This window comes from Phaethon lepturus, unplaced genomic scaffold, assembly GCF_000687285.1.
Source record: "Phaethon lepturus isolate BGI_N335 unplaced genomic scaffold, ASM68728v1 scaffold8150, whole genome shotgun sequence".
Classification (NCBI taxonomy): domain Eukaryota; kingdom Metazoa; phylum Chordata; class Aves; order Phaethontiformes; family Phaethontidae; genus Phaethon; species Phaethon lepturus.
The window spans coordinates 62,462-81,843 of record NW_010511154.1 but is presented as its reverse complement, the minus strand read 5'-3'; the positions used below and the strand labels follow the sequence as shown (position 1 = coordinate 81,843).

The following is a 19,382-nucleotide window of genomic DNA, read 5'->3' as shown; positions in this document are numbered from 1 at the left end:
AAGGGGCGGCGGGCGCTGAAGAGCTGGTTTTCTATGTGAATGGGAGGAAGGTAAGTGTTGCCTGGAAGGAGTGTGGAGAACAGGGGCCTGCTGTTCCAGAAGTAACCCCCAAGGGTGCGGGCATAAGATTTGGTTTCCTCTGACTTTTCCCTCATGGGAGTATAACCAAATCCTCACACAAGCCTCCAGAAGCACTCCTTCCCATCTCCTCCTTGCTGATTAAGAAGTGAATCAGCCTCCAAATATTACTTTAGTTAGCTAACGCTCTTCTGCATACAACAAGTGCTGTTAAAAGAGGAGAAGCAGCAGAGGTGGACAAATGTGATTTCAATATCCCATTTTAGCTAGTTCTGCTGCATTTGGGGAGAAAAAATGCGTCACAGTGAAATGGACTTTCAGCTGGGTGTCAAGTCTGGCTGGTGAGCGAACTAGTTTTTCATTTATACGTGCCTGGCTTCTCATCTTTACGGTATCAGAGAAGAGGCATCAAATGGTATCAGATTTTCAGAGGCACAATAGAAAGTCAGCAAGACTCAGGTGTCAAAATATGTACTATTAGCCAACATAAAGATAATATTGCAAGAACAAAATTAAACTCGTTGATTCAATGCAGCTGGAAGGAACTAGCCAATTCTAAGCAACTGAATAAGAAATACTGTAATCGATCAAGAATGTAGGCCTTTCTACTGCTCTCTGTTGTTAGTCTATTACAGCAAGTGAAAGTTTATATAAATAAAGCTAGAAGAAAAGTGGTTGCTGCCGACAGCCTTACAGGCTTCCTCTGGTGTTCATCCCAGCAGGCTAAAGTGCCAGGGAGACTCTGAATTCTGCAAATCATTAATTCTTTATGCTCTGGTGCCTCTATTGTAGCAAAGTTCTGCTGCATTTTTTATTTCTAGTGTGGCTGAAGGTAAATTCCGTCAGTGTGACCCTTCACTGAGCAGCAGTTATTTTTAGTAGTTGCAAGGTACCCTGGCACTTCTTCCCTGGCAACATATCTGTCTGAGAAGGCATTTCCAGAAGGAGCCCAAATTCTCCTGTGGTCTTTGGCAATTAGTCTAGTTCTATGAGAGGGAATCAGAGAAGGATTCTCTTCTGGCTTTGTGGGAATGTGGTCTGTGCTCTGAGTTTTGAAAAACATTGGTTCCTTAGTTAAACCTTGTTTTTCATTTCTTACTGCAGATAATAGAGAAAAATGCTGATCCTGAACAAATGCTGTTGTCTTACCTGCGAAAGAGACGTATCCTTTTCTTGTCTGTTCCCTTAAGTCACTCATTTGAAAGCCTTATTTGAGCAAAATTCTCATAAACAAGAATTAAAAGGCGATTTACCAGGTTAAGGAAGTTGTGACTCCCTTAAGATAAAACCACCATATTAAATGATGTGTCTGTCTTAAGCCAAATACTCTTCAGTGAGCTGCTGTATTTTTAGCCTAGTTTCCTAAACAAGCAAAGTTACACCACCAGGCATGATGTGTATGTCTGTATCCATATTCCTCCCTTCTCTCCCCTAAAAGAAACCTAAGAACCTTTTGGCCAGTATAGGTAAAGCTTGACAGACTAGGGGTCTCCACGTTTTGTAAAAGTCTCTCTGCTAGGAAAAGGGAGATCTTGTGGTGACACCCTGAGTCTACTGGAATTTGGGGTAATCTATTTTTTCTTATGATAAGAACTCCAAACAGATTTCTAAACTCAAAAACCAGGTTTAATAGTAAGAAAATATGAACAAGTATGTTTTTAAAACAGAAAAAAAAAATTAGTTAGACAAGACAGAAGCTGGGAGAGCTAGAGATCTCACCTTGCCAGTTTTGTCTTTGCAGACAAGGTTCTTTCCTCATGTCTTGGTTTCAGTCCACAACTCAGTGGCTTTCTGGGTTGCTACAAATTATGCAGCACTTTCTCTGATCTTTTCTTCTCTTTCTTATCGCCATTTCAGAGGCCTGACAGTTCATCTGCTCTCAACTATTCTTAGGAGTTTTCCAAAATCTGCTGCGCCACAAGTTTATTCCCAGTGTTCATGACGCTGTTGTGTAATAGTCTGAACACATGTGCAGGGACTTACAGCCAGGAGCAGGGAGTAAATGTGGAAAAGAGCAGAATCTCTCCTTTTTGCAGCTTCCTAGACTGTCTCATGAAACATACCCCCACAGGGCAAGTGATGTACTGTATACTACAGAATTCACACAGGAGAGAATTTTTATATTTGTCTTAAAAGAAAAACTTAAGTCAAAATATGTTTGTTACTGGTCAGTCATAAGGAGTCTGGAGCAAAATAGGTTGCTGTAGTTATGGTGCCTATGAAATTATTCTTCAGTAATTTGAACAGCTTCAGACTCCATCGGACTATAAAAAGTAGAATCATAGAATCATTTAGGTTGGAAAAGACCCTTAAGATCATCAAATCCAACTATTAACCTAACACTGCCAAGTCCACCACTAAGCCATGTCGCTAAGTGCCATGTCTGCACATCTTTTAAATACCTCCAGGGATGGTGACTCAACCACTTCCCTGGGCAGCCTGTTCCACTGCTTGATAACCCTTTCAGTGAAGAATTTTTTCCTAATATCCAATCTAAATGTCCCCTGGCAAAACTTGGGACCATTTCCTCTTGTCCTATGGCTTGTTACTTGGGAGAAGAGACTGACACCCACCAAGTAGCTCAGTACTAGCCCTATCACAAGAGTTGTACTTCATTGGTTAAAGTGCATTCGTGTGTGAGATAATGTAATTCTGCACTGACTTGCTTTGACAACTTGAAAAATCATTTAACCTTTCTGTATCATTGCACTTGGCTTATAAAATGAGGATAATATTAACTTGTTTTGAGGAGCTAGTTGGTTTCACCATACAGTTTAGATGTCAACTTGTAGTATTCCTGCCCTCTGTTGGTTAGGTCTGTATGATGGTGTGCCACTCCCTGAGATGCCTCTGCCCAGCAGGAGAGACTACTTTGTTAGCCAGATAGAGGAACTTATCCTTTTCACAGCAAGCCTCCACATAAACTTCAGTTAACATAGCTAGGGGGACATCTGACTTTGGTAAAGAGACAAAAATTAATGTCAGGGAACAAAAATACAGGACAGGAATATCTTATGCTGATGTTGCCAAATTCATTATAATGTGAAATGATTGCCTGAGTGAGCATGAGGAACTTTAGCATCTGGAAGGCCCATTGTAAATTAACAAGTAGAAGTGCAAGCAGGGAAGAAACTGTATCTTAACATGGGTTTGCTTTATCTAACAGATTGGGATATCTGTGAAAGGGCTCAGTAAAATGCTTTCTGTGGAAAAGATTTCACAGTGGAAAAAGTAGTAGAGCTTAATTAGATAAGACCTTAAAGCAATACATGCATCTCAAAGCTTTACTGCAGGTGAAGAATGCTAACGCTCACATTGACAAACATTTTTTCTTTTGACAATGTGATGTGAAAAGAATGCCTGTTTCCCCACCATCGTTCCTGGCTCCTGGTAGACAGTTCTCTTCCTGCACCTTGTGCCAGCTGTCACAAATTCCTCAGACCTCTCTGTGTACTAATTTGACTCATTAGGCCAGCAGAAAACTAACCCAGGAAAAACAGAGGCTTTCAGCTGGATTAGGGACTTGGTCGCTAAGTAGTCAGCTTCTCATTAATCAGTTCATGGAAGGGACTGGTGAGGAAGAGACTTGGTACAAGAGATCTTGCGTTTTGGAGCAGGTAGTTGTTGGGAAGGGGAAGGACAGAAGAGGAGAAAGAAATGGGGAGTAAGGCTTCTTCCTTTTGGTGGCATTAGAACATTAAATTAGCTGTTGGTCGATTCACAGCTTCAGATTGACCACTATTCCCGATTCATAGAAACAAGCACTTCTTTTATAAGTGTGATCTTTCAGATGAGATGCGAGGTCAATATCCTGACTATAAATAGGCCTTCTGGGAAAAACTGGGATATTGTTTTTAGTGTTCCACTGGAACTTCATATATATAGCTATTTTGCCCATTACACATTTTTTCCTTTCATTCTTTCACTTGGAAAACTGTTTTTCATTTCCTCTTTCTGTCCCAACTTACTCCTCTTCCAAAAGAAGTCAGAGCCAAGTTTTCTGTTTTCTTGGGAACAGGATTTTGGTCATGTCATTCCTTAGCTTCAATCTTCTTTTCATGGAAAATTTTAATCCAACATAGAAAGGAGTCTGATATGCATGCTATCATACCAAACCAATTCTATGTTCTGTAGCAGTTCAGGAAAAAAGGTGGCCTCAAACTTTTGAGCAGAATAAAGACCAAATAAAACCTGATAATTTTTTTTCCCTAATGACAGCTTTTCAGTTCGTCTTACAGGAACTAAGTATGGCTGTGGAGGAGGTGGCTGTGGTGCCTGCACGGTGATGATATCAACTTATGAGCCAGCTTCAAAGAAGATACGGTAACCTTTACAGAAAATTTTGAAAACCATACAGAATTATATAACTGTAGATACCACGTCCAGATATGAAACTGTAAAAACAAAGTTGTAAAGTCTGTACTTAATAGTAAAAGAATCCAAAAGAAGGCTCACTTTAATCCAAAACAGACTGCTGTAAAAAGTACTGTTCATTCAGCTATGTTGTAAATTTGCTGAAATATCATGCTCAGATGCTTAATTTGCTCATATATGCTGACAGCTCCTGCAAGGAGTTTTCTCATATATTTAACACCCTTCGTATTGACCACTGGAATGTGGCTCCTACCTGCAGCTCTGTCATATGACTGATGGGAAGATAGGGCAGGCAGAAGTCTGAATCTTAGCAGCCCTTTAATATGGAACTCCGTCCCTACACCCCACCCACAAAAAGAAGGACTTTGAAACTCAAAAACAGAATTCCAGTAAGCTAAAAACTGGAATAAACTACTTTTAAATGGAGAAAACTCCAGACAAATTGCTAACCAATGACATGTCATTGTCAATTGAGTATTTTTTAGGTGGACAAAAAGTAAAAATATTCCAGTTGTTCCTTTTGACAATTGCATGACATTGGAATGCAATGCAAATTAAAATCTTTAAAAGTTATTATAAGAGTTGAAATTACAGCAGTCAGAATGTCACTTGAAAAGAAACATTTCAACTATAGTAAAACAAAACATTTTATTGCTAATGATGAAAATCTTTAAAGAATTTTCATTTTGGTATGTTCCTATTTAGAAGGATTTTTATTTTACATCAGAATTTCCTTTGGGTCAGAAATTTGATTGCACATTTTCAGCAGTAATACTTTACTTCCTGCAAACTACTACATTCCCCATCTTCCTTCTTCAAAACACACTTGACAGGTTGCTTGTGGGCAAGAGACACAAGAAGGCAATTAGAAAAGACTGAAATGTTAGGGAAGATATAAATTCTACAGAACTGTCCTCATATATGCAGTTTTTATACTGGGGACAAAAGATACAGCTAGTAAGTGATCCCTTATATAAAGCTTATTCTCTTCTCATTCCAAATGATAATAATGACTGCTTTGTAAGTATAAACTATGTCTTGATTGACTGCAAAATAATACTCATGTACCTTTATCACAATAAAATAATATTAATGGTTTTTATTCTCCTTTATGTTCCAAAGACATTATTCAGCAAATGCATGTTTGCTTCCCATTTGCTCCTTGTACGGTGCAGCCGTCACCACGGTGGAAGGTGTTGGAAGTACAAAAACCAGGGTTCATCCAGTTCAGGTGAGAGTACAGTATCACTGTGTAAGAGGATTACCGATTTCTTCCTTTATATGGGCTGGCTTGAGTGGCAGTGCTTTTAGGGCATGGGAATTTGCCATGATGATTATTCTCCTTGCTAAATGATAACAGAAGACAACACAAGTTTCTGATGGTTGGTTGGTCAAGGCTGATGAGATATGGCTCATAATGGATCTTGCATCTTGTCAATACTGACGGCCTAATCAAATAGTTGCTATGTAAGAACTGTTGGAGTAGATCAGGCTTGTGCTCTATTTGGGCTAACAGTGCATCTTGGACAATGCCCTTTTAACTGATGTTTTAGTATGAATGCAAAAAAGACAGAAGTCTGCTGAGGGTTAATTAGCTTCCTTAGTAAGATGTGTCTGGGCATCACACCCAAGATAATGATTCTTATTTGAGATTGCTTAAATTATTTTACTTAAAAGGTCTGATTTGCTATGAAGATAACATTTAGTATGGCATTTCCCATTTAAGAGAGAGTTCATTAGAATGGTGATGTATGCTGGCAGGAGTGCTATTTGTGGTGTTTCATTTCAGGAAAGGCTTGCCAAGTGCCATGGCTCCCAGTGTGGTTTCTGCTCCCCTGGAATGGTGATGTCCATATACACTTTGCTAAGAAACCACCCAGAACCATCTTCAGAGCAGATGATTGCAGCTCTGGCTGGTAAATATTGCCACTTTTTAATTTGTAGGTGTGTCCTTGAACCCTTTGCTTCAGATACTTTGTGTATGTGAGTGCACATCTGTGTGAGTACACATGAATGCATGTATGTATGTACTCTATACAAATTGTGCTTCCCAGGAGAGTTGCTACTCAATACAGACCTTGTATTCCCTGTCATTCTTTTCTCCTGAAAAATTAAGCATGGAGCTGTGGATTGTTTCAGGGACAGGTGTTCAAATCATCCCCATTAGGTGTCTTTTGAAGTGCTTTAAACCAGATGTGCAAAAATTATGTCATACTGGAGAAGTAGCTGCATCTGAAGGTCTCTGGGATCCCATTACATCTGGAGTTGAGAATCTCACAAACCTCACAGGAGAGCCCCTTTGTCGTAGGAATAAAACAGTCAAATAAGGTAGAGAGATGCAGACCATCTTTGCTAAGGGGAAGGGTGAGCATTTATTGCAGGTGAAATAGCCTTCTGTCATCCATTGTGCCCTAGGGTCACAGTGGAGGCAAAGTCATTTCCTGTTACGATGAGGTGGACTTGGAGGTGTAATGTTAACCTCCTTCACTATTAGAAATAAGTCAGAGGGAAGGAGAAAAACATTTTGAATGGGTGAAGAATATTGTACAATCTCTTATTCTCATGCATACTAAGCTGTGGTCAGCGTTCCCTCTAGTGCAGCTCTCAAGTATTTCGTACTCCCATTGAAACGATACCCTTTTTTCTCAGGAGTTGCAGGGTCCTAAGTCTTGTGATACTTATCTTTTTTGTCTTTTGGAGAGCTAACACTTCTTAAGCATCAAAAATGCAAGTTCATATAAAGACATGACGTTTTAAAGCCACATGCTTTAGAACAAAGCTTTTTCTCACTGATATCCTTTTTTCAGGAAATTTGTGCCGCTGTACTGGATATAGGCCGATCTTAGATGCCTGTAAAACCTTCTGTAAGGTAAGAAGTAGTGATGCTAGGAATACTAGATTGTGCTTATTAGTTTTTATATACACATGCACACACACACACACACAAACAATCAAGATTTTCATTAAGATCATACCTTTCCTCTGTTAAGAGATGTAGGTCCGAGTAAGGTGTTTAATGGCCTAACCTAATTACAAAAATTGATTAACACAAACTAACTTGGTGTCTAGCCTGGATTATGAAGAGTAATCTGAAGTAACTCCCATCTGTCTCACTGTGGGTCAGTACTGTCATAAATAAAAGCAGAATTTGGATTGATGTTCTCAGTAATTAATCATGTAATGCAACATGTCAGAAACCTACAGTGAAAGAAATGGGAGAGTGAACAGTGGGTAAAAGTAATAATGCAGACCATCTATGTGTGGTCTCACAAGGTCAACTGAATTTCACATAGTATGAATTATTTTATATTAAGGACTTCAACATCCGATGATTTTAAGCTGTTTTCTAATATCACTTCTTTAATACATAATCCTTCCAATTTAGTTTATTATTAATCTTAATCTAGAACTTAATTGACATATAAAGAGATACTCTTCTTGGCTTAAGCAGGCTTTACCTCATCACCATTCTGGGCAATATTTCACTAATGGGATATTCCTGCTTTAGGAATCCAATTGTTGTCAAAGGAAAGCCAGTGGAAAGTGTTGCTTGGATGAGGAAGATGATTTGTTTGACAAGGAAGAGAAGGTAGGGTTTTAAGTGTTTTACCTGTCCTATTTAGATATAAAATTTACAGAAAGAATATTGCATGGCTTTTTTCTTGTAATGAAAGTAAATGCAGTATACTCAGCCATTTTTATGCTCCACCTTATTCACTTTACATAATCTTATTTGTAAAATAAGTTATTTTATTATTCTTCACAAGAAATTTGGAGGTATTTCTAAAAATTAAGGGTTCTTTGTGTATGTTTCTATGAGGAGGTGATGACGTGGCAGATAGTTTGTATAAGGCAGTTTGGCTTTCCAGAACTGAGATTTGAGCAGTTCTTCAAGTTCAGGAATATTAATAGTCTCAGCTCGACTCGTACAGTGATCGTCATATTGTGCAAGAAATCAAGGCATATATGGAACTATCTTAAATCAATGATCAGTGATGATCTGAATGTAATCACTGATCTCTTAGGAATCTAACTGCTGGCTTGAGTCTGAAGAACTGATACACTCTTAAAAATGAGAGTTATGATTGTAATTTTATATGAAACTTTTTATCCATATGAATATTTGACTTTGTTCTCAATTTTCTTTCAACAATATCTGATTTACTACTTTGCTTTTTGAGTACTGTAAGTTGACATGAAACCAGCTACTTTCTTGTAGCAGGACTACAGGAAGCCTGTAGTTAGTCTTTCAGTTGCTTTCAGTTCTACACTGTCATCTCTGCTAGCAGTGAACTTTGAGAAACAGTTATGAACACTTCCTTCACCTCAGCAGCTGCAAATGATGCATGGTAATATATATGAAATCCAAATGATAATGGAATTACTAATTTTCTGCTGACTTCAGTGGGACTTCAGGGACCCTCATGGTTTGTTTTTGGGTTTGCCTTTTTTGTTTAAATGGAATTAATGATGAGAGAAAATTCTTGGTCTTTGCTTATTTTCTTTCTTTTTAAGGTTTCCACCAGACTATTTTCAACAGATGAATTCCAGCCTTTGGATTCCACTCAGGAGCTTATATTTCCTCCAGAACTAATGGTAATTTTTGCTGTTTATAGACTATTATTTAGCTCTGTCTTTGCCTTAGTAGTCCATAGTTCATAACTCATTTTGGTGTTCTCCTTATCAGTAATTCGTCAGAACAAATGTCATAACATTATAATATAAATCCAAAATTATATTCCTTCTTTTTCCCAGTGAGCTTATGGAATATTTACATATCAAAAATAATCATATTGGGGAAATGAAGTTGCAGAGTTACGTATTAGGTGAGAAAACAAAGAAGTAACCTAAACTGGGTTTTCAGTGCAGCACCTGAAGATACAAACGCTTGTCAGCAAACTCAATGGCAAATGCTTTTTAACATTGGCAAAACAATGCTTTTTCCCCATTTTGTGCCTCAATAGTTTTGTTGGTCTCTTCTGTTAAAATGTCAGCCTCAGATAGCCACCCAGACTGGAGAGTGTTTAGCCCTAGTGGTTTAAAGCATGACAAAGATATAAGCAGCTGAGATAAGGGCACTGGAATGGAAAGTGTCAGGCATCCTTGATTATTGACAGCAGTATTTGCCCTAGAAAAACTGAAAGCTCTTTGCTTTACATTATTGTCAATATAAATTCCAAGTCAAATTCTCTATAACTAGCTGTCTGTTTATGGAGAAAGGTTGATAACTGTGGGACAAAGGTTCTTGCCTGTGTGTTTGTACTACCACTAGTTCACAAGCTATTTCCAAGTGATCAGTGAACAGTGATAGAAGAGTCAGAGACATCCACATGCATGCGTGATCTAGGAAGGGATGCTGCTGCTGGTGTCATTAGTGACCTCCAAGCACGATAAGTGTGCAAACACCTCCCTAAGTATTTTTTATAACTTTTCTAATAATTTTATCAATCTATTGCTACATTTTTCTTAGAGGCTATTTATTATCAATCTTGTTTATTAGCCCATTGGAATTAATCAAAGATGTTTCACCCATACAGTCTAGAAATCCACCACTGTGCAAAGAGCCAGCATAACAGTCCCATTTCTGTCCAATTTTGAAGGAACTGCCGTTGTTGAAGAACCTCTTTTGACTTTGTCTGGTGTCTGTTAGACCTTCTACCTGCCTATAATATTTAAATCTGCCATATTTCCCCATCAGAGAATGGCTGAAAATCAACCAAAAAGAACTCTGGTTTTTCATGGGGAGCGAATGACATGGATTTCTCCTGTACACTTAGATGAATTACTGGATCTGAAAGCTGCCCACCCTAAAGCACCTCTTGTGGTTGGGAACACTGCTGTGGGTATGTATACAATCAGAATGGCTCCTGTTGCCATCGTTCCAGTGTGCATGGGGAGGAGTGGGGCTATGTTTATCATTCTTTTTGCATTTTCATCCTTAAGCTTACTCTCCACTATATTGGAGTTGTCATTACAGAAGATATCTTTTGTCTAAGTCTATTCCTGTCTGGTAGGACCTGAGATGAAATTTAAAGGCGTGTTCCATCCAATTGTTATTGCTCCTGCAAGGATCCCGGAGCTGAATGTGGTGAAATGCACGGATGATGGTCAGTAGACTTTACTTTGTTTAGACATAGGAAATCCCTCTGCAATAAGGGATGCTGCTCCATTCCATAGTGTTGAAGGTGTGAAGTGCTGTGCAGCTCATTACTAAGCATGCTTGGTTCTTTCCCAGGTGAAGGTGGCTGTGGCTATTGTCCCAATGCATGATACTGAGTTTTGTCTTCATAACACAGTGCAGTGCTGACCAGCGATATTATCCTGGGCCCCATTAGTCATAATAGTGCAAGGGTAATTATTCTGGTAGTACTGCTGTTAAGTCGTGCAATATTTGCTTTGTGATCTCTGTACCATGCTATGCTGTATAGCAGAGACCCATACAGAACCACAGAGAGACTTAGCAACATTGCATGCTTGTCTATATTAGAAAAAAGGCTGTGATTGTGCTGGCATAGCTAATATGCATTAAGTAATCTTGTTCTCAATCATGTCAGCATGAATTATTGTAGATTAAAAATTTTGTATCTCAATTTATATATTTAAGATAAGCCTGGAGATTTTTTTTTTTTGTTAAAGTTGGACTAGGTTTTAGTTTTTAACTAAGTTCTATTGAAATTAGAAATAACAACTAGAAACAGATTTAAATTTACTATAATAACCTAAATTAATTAAATATAAATTATGTTGTGCAAGTTTACTGCCAAGGTTTTAAGAAAAGTCAAACCCTATATCTGGTGAAAGTTATTTGCTGTATGCCTGAAGACTCTTCTTTGAAGTGATAAACTGTATTTGACAGTTCTGTCATTGCATTTAGAGTATCTTTTTCATTGGAGATCAGTCATTCAGTTCTGGTCAATGACTAGTTTGTTCTTAGCTGAAAAGTGGTTGGGAATTGAAAAGAGGCAGGGAAAATGTTTATTGCTTCTTTTAGTCTATAAATAAAGTCTAGTTATGAGAAGGTGAGACTTACTAGTTCTAAAACAAGAGATATGCAGTTTAGCTTGCCATCCAGAAATAGTATTTCCTCCCTTTAAACAGATTTAAATGCAAAACATGTTTTATTTTTTTTAAAAAACCACAAAATTTAGTATTGCTTTACTTGATTAATAAAAATAATTTTAAAATTATATATATTGATTTATATTTTTATTGTTCTTTAAAAACATTCATCCATTACATAAATAAAGTCTATTAATACTTTTGAATAGAAAGGCACTATTTACCATTTTATAATATTGACATTTTTAAAAAGTATAATCTCTTAAAAATTTTGAAATGTATAACAACTCAAATAAATGCATGTACTTATAGGTTGTCTTTCTAGTGGGAAAAAGGATACCATATTCAGTGTTAGGACTGTTTAGGTTTTTTTGCAAATACCATCTATCCCTCCCTAGGAGAATAACTAGAATGTACGTATGCAAACCAAGATCAAATTATGATGAAAATCACGTTTAAATATAGGAGGAGCCTGTTGAAAGCATTTTGAAGCTGACTTACCTTTGGGTGAAACATCACCTAAACATTTACTCCATCAAAGTTCGTGCAACAGTTGGAATGGGCAGCTGGAAGCAGAGAAGGGATTTACCTTTTAGTAGAAGTGGTGAGCTATTAGCTCAATTTCAACATTTCATGAAATTTTACCCTCAGTTTCCTAAAAGGTAAAAGGTATTAAAGGTCACGGTCCCTTTAATATGCAAAGGCCCGTCTCCTTATATCTGCCCGTTGTTCCGTATGAGCAGTCCTACCTCTAGAGTCTGAATATAGTTTAAAACCCAGGCAATAAAGCAATGCACACATTACAGTTTCATTGTCCTTTGGTTACAGGATTAACCCTGGGAGCTGCCTGCAGCCTCTCTCTAGTGAAAGACATCTTGACAAATCTAATCTCAGAGTTCCCTGAAGAGAAGACAAAGGTGTTCCGTGCTGTCTTGCAGCAGCTAAGAACTCTTGGTGGAGAACAGATAAGAAATGTTGCTGTATGTTGTGTGTTGCTTGCAATAACAATTGTAACAAAGTGTAACAAATGTGAAATTGCTCCCAACCACATGTAAAACTTGCATTTTAAGTTCTGTTTTTAGCAGTGAATTTTCTGTCAATACATCTTTTTTGAGCTTTCGATATGTATAAATTTATGTATAGTCTGCATGTTATATTGTCACTTAACATAAAAATGTGAAGATGATGGCAAAAGGTGACATAAATTTCTTTTTTTCAAGTCATTAGGTGGTAACATCATGAGTAGAAAATCAACCTCAGACTTGAATCCTATTCTGGCAGCCAGCAACTGTATGCTCAATCTGGCTTCAAAAGGTAAGAAGAGACAGCCTGCAAGTGCCAGAGGTACAGAATCCTGTTTTATGCGGATAGGGGAAATAACAACAGGTGAGCATTTGTTAAGGAACCCTTTTCCCACTCTCATACAAGACCACATCTGCAAGAGAAGCAATTTGCAAATGAAGAACATGTAAGCATTTAGATCAACCAGATCATGTGTACTTCTGTGGGAAGAGAATTACTATAAGTGCTCATAAAACCGCACAATTTGAGTAGCTGTGTACTACCTCCCTGACTTCTGGTAGTTTTTTCTTTTATTGATGCTTTGCCCTGGTTTTATAATCACCCTCTGGCCCTGACAAGAACTCTGGCTTCTCACTCCTCACACATACTTATTTCTGACAGAGGAGCCACTAGTCCAGCACCCTTTTCCATGCCTGTTTCCATAGTTTCCTTCCATCACTGTATATATACTCCCCTCTACCTGCTGCTTTTCTTGTGCATTACCTTACCATTGGAAGGTTGATGAAATTATTGGTAAACATGAGCTGTCTGGTGGCCTGGAATTGCATTTTTTATCTTCTAGCTGGCTTATGTCCTTTTTGCCCTTGATCCAGACAGAGTGAGTGCATGTAATACTCCATTCAACATACTCCAACCATGTAATACTCCATTCAACACCCTGAAATACATGTTCTTTAAGGGATTGTTTCTGAGCCAGGATTACTTAGAACAGATACACAAAAACTTATGTTGTGTGGTTTCTGTGACTTCTTACTGCATAGTTTGTCATTGAGAGGATAAATACTTTCACTGATAAGTGAAAGTACAAACATTTGCAGCTTCTTACTGAACAATTCTAATGATGTGCCTACTTATTTGAGTGATGAACAGGATCACTGTTTGATATCTCTTTCTGTTAGCCTGGCAGAACTTTACTGCTAGGGAAGAGTTTTAGGCATTTTCACAGGTTTTTAACATATTTCTTTACCAAACAGTGGTCAGTAAAATGTAGGAAAAGTGGATTGTTCAAGCAAAGGAGGTTGCAGAAACACTATTAGTTTTTAGTATTTATCTTAGATCATGGTGTAAGAGAAAACGCACCTTATTAGGTCCTGGCAGACTCACAGGTGGGACTGGACAATATATATATGTAAACCAAGTGTATTCTGGATGGAATTGCAAAGGCAAAAATCCGGAAATAGCAGTGCTGCTATTCTTAACAGTGTTATTTTTCAGATTCACACTTCAGCAAAATAAAATTAATTTACTAAAGTTTTGCTGTCACACTAGTTATATTTGAGGAATGCAATTTTAATGCTAAGTGATATTCTAGGATGAACAGCAGGTTACAGTGTCATCATCACTTGTAACATGAAGAAAATAATCTTGCTGTAAAGCAGCCAGTCTTGAAGTATCATGTTCTTTGAATGTGAGGGGAGTATTTTAATATATGAACCTTTTAAAAATGGCACAGAAGATTATCTGGTTATAGAAAGTCTTGGGATAGGTTAGGGCTCCTGCAAGATAAATATTGTCTACTAATAAGAAATCATTTATTTAAAAATTCATCAGACCCCTTTGCCCCATGGGCAAAGTACAAAGGACACAGAAGACTATTAAAAAATACACTTTGAATTCATCTGTCAAATACACATGGTTAAATTCCACACTGGTGAATCACTGGGGATTTCCATCTGTACAATATTTATGCCTCTGTGTTCTTGCAGAACCACAATGCTACTTGACAGTTGTGTTACTGATACAGTTGCAGTCCTACCAGCAAAACTCCTTGAACCAATGGAGCTTGTTTAATCAAGAGAATCAATTATATGTGTTAAAATGTTGCATTTCCAGAAGGCTTGCTAGCTTAACTGTGTAGTGACTTTGGCAAACCCCATGTAGCATAGATGAAGTTCAGGTGTTGAAAGGGCTGTTACAGATTTAGGTTCCTTGCAGAATTTTGTCCTCTTCCCTTTTGAAAATTCCATCTTTAATAGATCATAGAATGATAAACATAGTCACTTTTAGAATAATCTACCAAAAAAAAAAAAAAAAGAAAGGAAAAGGCCATAGCATTTATTCCCTTCTAGACTCCTAGAAGTGTTCAGAATCTCAGAATGAAACAAAACAATACAAAATCAAAACAATCACAATTTTTTTTTACTTTTGCATCAGTTCTCTCCCATTTAGTTTTCTTCCCCATTCTTTATGTTTTAGAAGGAAAGATAGTGATGACAGCAGCTGCAGAGATTTGGAACAGATTGGCAGGAGTGGGGATAGGATCATTGTGGCAATATCAGAAGGGAGGATTACAGAATGCGGATTGATCTCTGGGCACTTTCTTAGGACTCTGGTGTTATGATACTATGGAAGATGGAGCAGTCATTTGTATTTATAGAGCATACCACTAATAATTTGTTACGTAAACTCTGCACTTATTATTTAAGGCTGCAGATATTTCTTGCTAATTAAAATATGATTGATGTATGTTAATTGCACAATTCTACTGAAGTTTCTGGATTTGGGTTGTTTTTTTAGGAAGAAAGCGACAGATTCCTTTGAGTGATATTTTTGCAGATGGAGTTGGTAACAATACCATTATGCCAGAAGAGATCTTAGTCTCTGTCCATATTCCCCATTCTAGGAAGGTAAGTTACCAGTTTGTTTAGATTTGCTTTATGCAGAGTTAAAGACTATTAAATAAAGAGCAGGAGGAGGCATAATTCCTATGTTCGAATTAACACTATTAGTGCTCACTTTCTGAATTCCTTATATTTAATCCTTTCAGTGCTTTACTATCTCTCAGTTTCAGCCAAAACCACAACTCAACAGGTATTTGGTAATATATAAAGACTGATATCCAGACAAACGTTTATGCTAAAATGATAAGGGCAATAGCAGTTGCCCATACAGAAAGGGATCTTGGACAAGCTGCCATAGTCTTCACCAAAGCAGGCTGCTCACCTGTTACATGGTTGGCATCAAGTAGGTAAAGCATTGTCATCTCTTGAGTATTTTTCTTAAAATGAAATAAGATTGGACATGTGCATGGTGCTTCCATAAATGCTGCTGAACTGAATAATAGTCTTTAAGTGATACTGTGTTTTGCAATACTGGATATGGGAACTTACAAGACAATTATGGGTCATGTTATCTGAGTACTGAAGTTTGGCAATACTCTGAACACTCTAAGTTTTTGGTCATGTTATAAATGCCACCCTATTATCCTCCTCCACTCCACAAGATCCTTGTCTTCCAGCTACCTACCCTGAATAAATCTAGGTCATCTGAACTGCGTAGACGATGGAGGGTTGGGTACGGGCTGCCAGAAAATCAAAGAAGCTAAAGCTACTGAAAGGTCAAGAAAAGAAAGTGTATGATCTTGAATGCTCGCGAAGTTGAATTTGTGCTCTTTGTTTTTTATTCTCTTGCTTTATGTAGTGCAATAACAAGTTCTGCTTCCAGATACTTACACGTCTGCAGGTTACCGACTTCTGTCTGATCTTCCTCAGGGGGAGTACGTCTCTGCATTTCGACAAGCACCACGACGGGAAAATGCTCTCCCAATAACCAATGCTGGGATGAGAGTCCTTTTTGAAGAAGGCACAGACATAATAAAGGATTTAAGCATTTTCTATGGAGGTGCTGTCTCAACTACAATCTGTGCAAAACAAGCCTGTTGGACACTTAACGGGAGGTACAATTTCTCTGCCTTCTCTACATCTTCTAATAAAGAGTCTTTGAGAGATTAGGTGTACTTGCTTGGAGCATGAGTACAGCAAGATTTCACTTGCCCAGCTGATGCCACATATGTTCAAATGAATGATGTGATCAAGCCTTAATGATGACTTTTCAGGATTCTTACATCTTGGATTCTGCACATGGGTGCAACTCCGGTGTAAAGTGTGCAGAGAGATATGATCTGTGAGTTAGGTGGATGAGGTACACATAGTCAGTTGTGCACCTGAACCCAAGCATTAGTAAATGATGCTGTACCCCATGGGTTTGATAATCCCATAATATCAGTGTTCTTGAGTCCTTCAGTTCGGCTCTAATAGATACAAGGAGCGAGAATTTCAGATGTGCCCAATAAATTTAGGAGCTCAAGTCAAGCCTTAACTTTTTCAATATCTCTTCATCTACAAGATCCTAATAATCTCTGAAACTAATCCCTGACACTTCTTCCCTACTTTGCAGCATCTTTCCAAGGTTTGGAGGAAAAAAATTACAAGTAATTCAAGCAGTATAAAACCATTTATCTAAATGGAGTCCCACTGGACTGTTCTACCATTTAATATGCAACTGTTTCACTACTTGAAGTACTCATTATTTTTTCCTGCTTTACATAATTAAATTTATTCTAACATATTTGTATTTTGATATCTAGGGTTGTGTATACTATGGACAGTTAACTGTGTTGAGCTACTTCAAGGAGACAGCCTTTTTAGAAAATGTAACAACTGTTCAGCACTGATCAGATCCCATGAAAGCATCTACAGTTTGTGTCAATATTGTTAACCACTTTTCTTTAAATATAGGACAGTACCTGCAGAATAGTGATAATCTGTAAGACTGTTAAATCAACTTTAAAGCTGTAATAGTTTTTATTTATTTATTTTTAAAAGGCTGACATAGCACTCAATTCCATTGACTTCTGTGAGCAACATTGACCTACACTGTTTTCAAAACTGCAGACCATCATTAGAATCAGTATTTTGACTTCACTGTGAGCAGGACCTGTAGTCCATGATATAAAGGTATTACTGTAATTTGTATTTACTTTTTCGAGTCCTGGTCTGATTGTATCTATTATTATTCCTGACAGACACTGGAATGAACAGATGTTGGATGAAGCTTGCAGACTAGTTCTTAAAGAAATTGCTCTTCCAGGCTCAGCCAGTGGTGAAAAAGTAGACTATAAGAAAACTTTGATAGTCAGTTTCTTCTACAGATTTTTCCTGGAAGTATTGCAGTCATTGAACGCCACGGTAAATTAGTTCTCCATGTCTGCTTTTGTGCAAGCAAATGAAAAGTTTTTTTTCTATCTATTCACCCTTGCACTTTGTAAAATGTGCTAAATATTGTCTTTGGGGTTCAGATCTACAGAAGAACGTAAGTGCTTAACTCCCAAAGAGACTGATGGAGAGATGCCCATTTAAGTTTAGGTGCACTGATACCTTTACCTTAGACATTACGCTGTTAAAAAACTTGCACAATGTTAATGCAACAATATATCAATATTGAGCTCCCAGGCCCAAAGAAAACATACATGAAGTCTTACTCAATCTGTCTGTAGTTCAAAACATAAATAGACAGAATAGAAATAAGGGCTTTGGAAAGCAACTGTAGCTGTTAAATCAACCCTCCTTCTTGTATGAGTTGTTGACTGGGAAAAGAGGAGTCTAAAATTTCACTTCCCAATACATTCTAGGTGTAACTTACTTATTTTTGCCTTAAATCTGTTCTTACGAGGAAAAATATTCCTTTTGCCTTTTTCTTCTGTCTTATCTTGAGCTCTTTCCTCTGAATTACCATCACTAGGTAATTCACTATTACCAGGAGTAATTCTGTGCCAGTTTTGATCAGACCTTAGAACAAAGCTCTTCTGAGTATGCCTGCTCTATGTTGCTTACTTTAAACAAGTGTATTTGTTGAATCCAATGTATTTTTAAATATTATTTAGTGAAATCTCAAAACTCTTACAGTGTTTTCAAATTCTTATTTTAGAGTCTTTCTAGCTTGTGAGAGTCTTGAAGGAATTTCCTGTATAAAAAGTTTGTATTTGGTGATTCTGGTTGTTAGCTTTTTTAATTGGAATGTTCAAAATACAGGTTTTAGTACTAATTCACTTCCTTTTCAGGATCCTTGCCACTATCCTGGCATACCTATGGAATATAGGGATGTCCTACAAGATTTCCAAACCAAAATGCCCCAGAGTATCCAAATATATCAGGCAAGTGATTTTATTCTAAGATTTTTCTGTGCTTTTAAGGCTTGGTAAAAAGTCACTGTTCAAGCATGACCCTTGCTTTGAAGCTCAGGTACAAATTTTCCAAAGGATTGAAAGCAACAGGCTCTTAATGGTTGGTTTTAACTGTATGTCAATTAGAAAAACCTTGTCTGTAAAAATAGACTTATATGGGTGTATGAGTCTATTCTTTCACTTCTTCTAAACAGTTCTCAAAAGACAAATATGCTAAACAAACTCCATTGTCACACTGCTTAAATTTGGTGTATTGCAGTATGCAAACCAACTGGAAAAAATCAGAAGAAAATAAAAAAGATTGAGAAGTCCAAGTCTATAGCTATCACTATAGTATTCTGGTCTCAAGATAGACTTTTCTTAAGATCTCAGAGGTCTCTTAGGTCTTATTGTAGACTTAAAAGTTGAGATGGAGTTTGTGATGGCTATCTGATCAAATTAACAAGAGTATTCAAGGAGAAGTCAGCAGTAGAGGGCAGCAAAGAACTTTTGGATTTTTTTGAGATCTCCCTTGTGACTAGATGATGGTGGAAACTCCTGCAAGGATTTTTCATATTTTTATACCATCAATACACAAGTAAAAATCTCAAGTTTTTGAAAACCTAAA

At 37.4% G+C, this 19,382-nt stretch overlaps 1 protein-coding gene across 1 annotated transcript in view; it reads left to right on the top strand.

Annotated features, from left to right (window-relative positions):
- The first annotated feature begins 8 nt into the window (after positions 1 to 8).
- The window catches only part of AOX1 (aldehyde oxidase 1), a 43,271-nt gene continuing 23,897 nt past the window's right edge, over positions 9 to 19,382 (top strand). The window contains exons 1-16 of the mRNA XM_010282981.1: positions 9 to 50; positions 1,183 to 1,240; positions 4,305 to 4,401; positions 5,575 to 5,683; positions 6,242 to 6,368; positions 7,260 to 7,321; positions 7,961 to 8,041; positions 8,968 to 9,048; positions 10,151 to 10,295; positions 10,467 to 10,559; positions 12,340 to 12,491; positions 12,732 to 12,825; positions 15,331 to 15,440; positions 16,305 to 16,489; positions 17,618 to 17,780; positions 18,653 to 18,745. Of these exons, the coding sequence (XP_010281283.1) occupies positions 1,213 to 1,240; positions 4,305 to 4,401; positions 5,575 to 5,683; positions 6,242 to 6,368; positions 7,260 to 7,321; positions 7,961 to 8,041; positions 8,968 to 9,048; positions 10,151 to 10,295; positions 10,467 to 10,559; positions 12,340 to 12,491; positions 12,732 to 12,825; positions 15,331 to 15,440; positions 16,305 to 16,489; positions 17,618 to 17,780; positions 18,653 to 18,745 (1,620 nt within the window). The 5' untranslated portion in view covers positions 9 to 50; positions 1,183 to 1,212. The remainder of the gene's footprint in view (positions 51 to 1,182; positions 1,241 to 4,304; positions 4,402 to 5,574; positions 5,684 to 6,241; positions 6,369 to 7,259; positions 7,322 to 7,960; positions 8,042 to 8,967; positions 9,049 to 10,150; positions 10,296 to 10,466; positions 10,560 to 12,339; positions 12,492 to 12,731; positions 12,826 to 15,330; positions 15,441 to 16,304; positions 16,490 to 17,617; positions 17,781 to 18,652; positions 18,746 to 19,382) is intronic.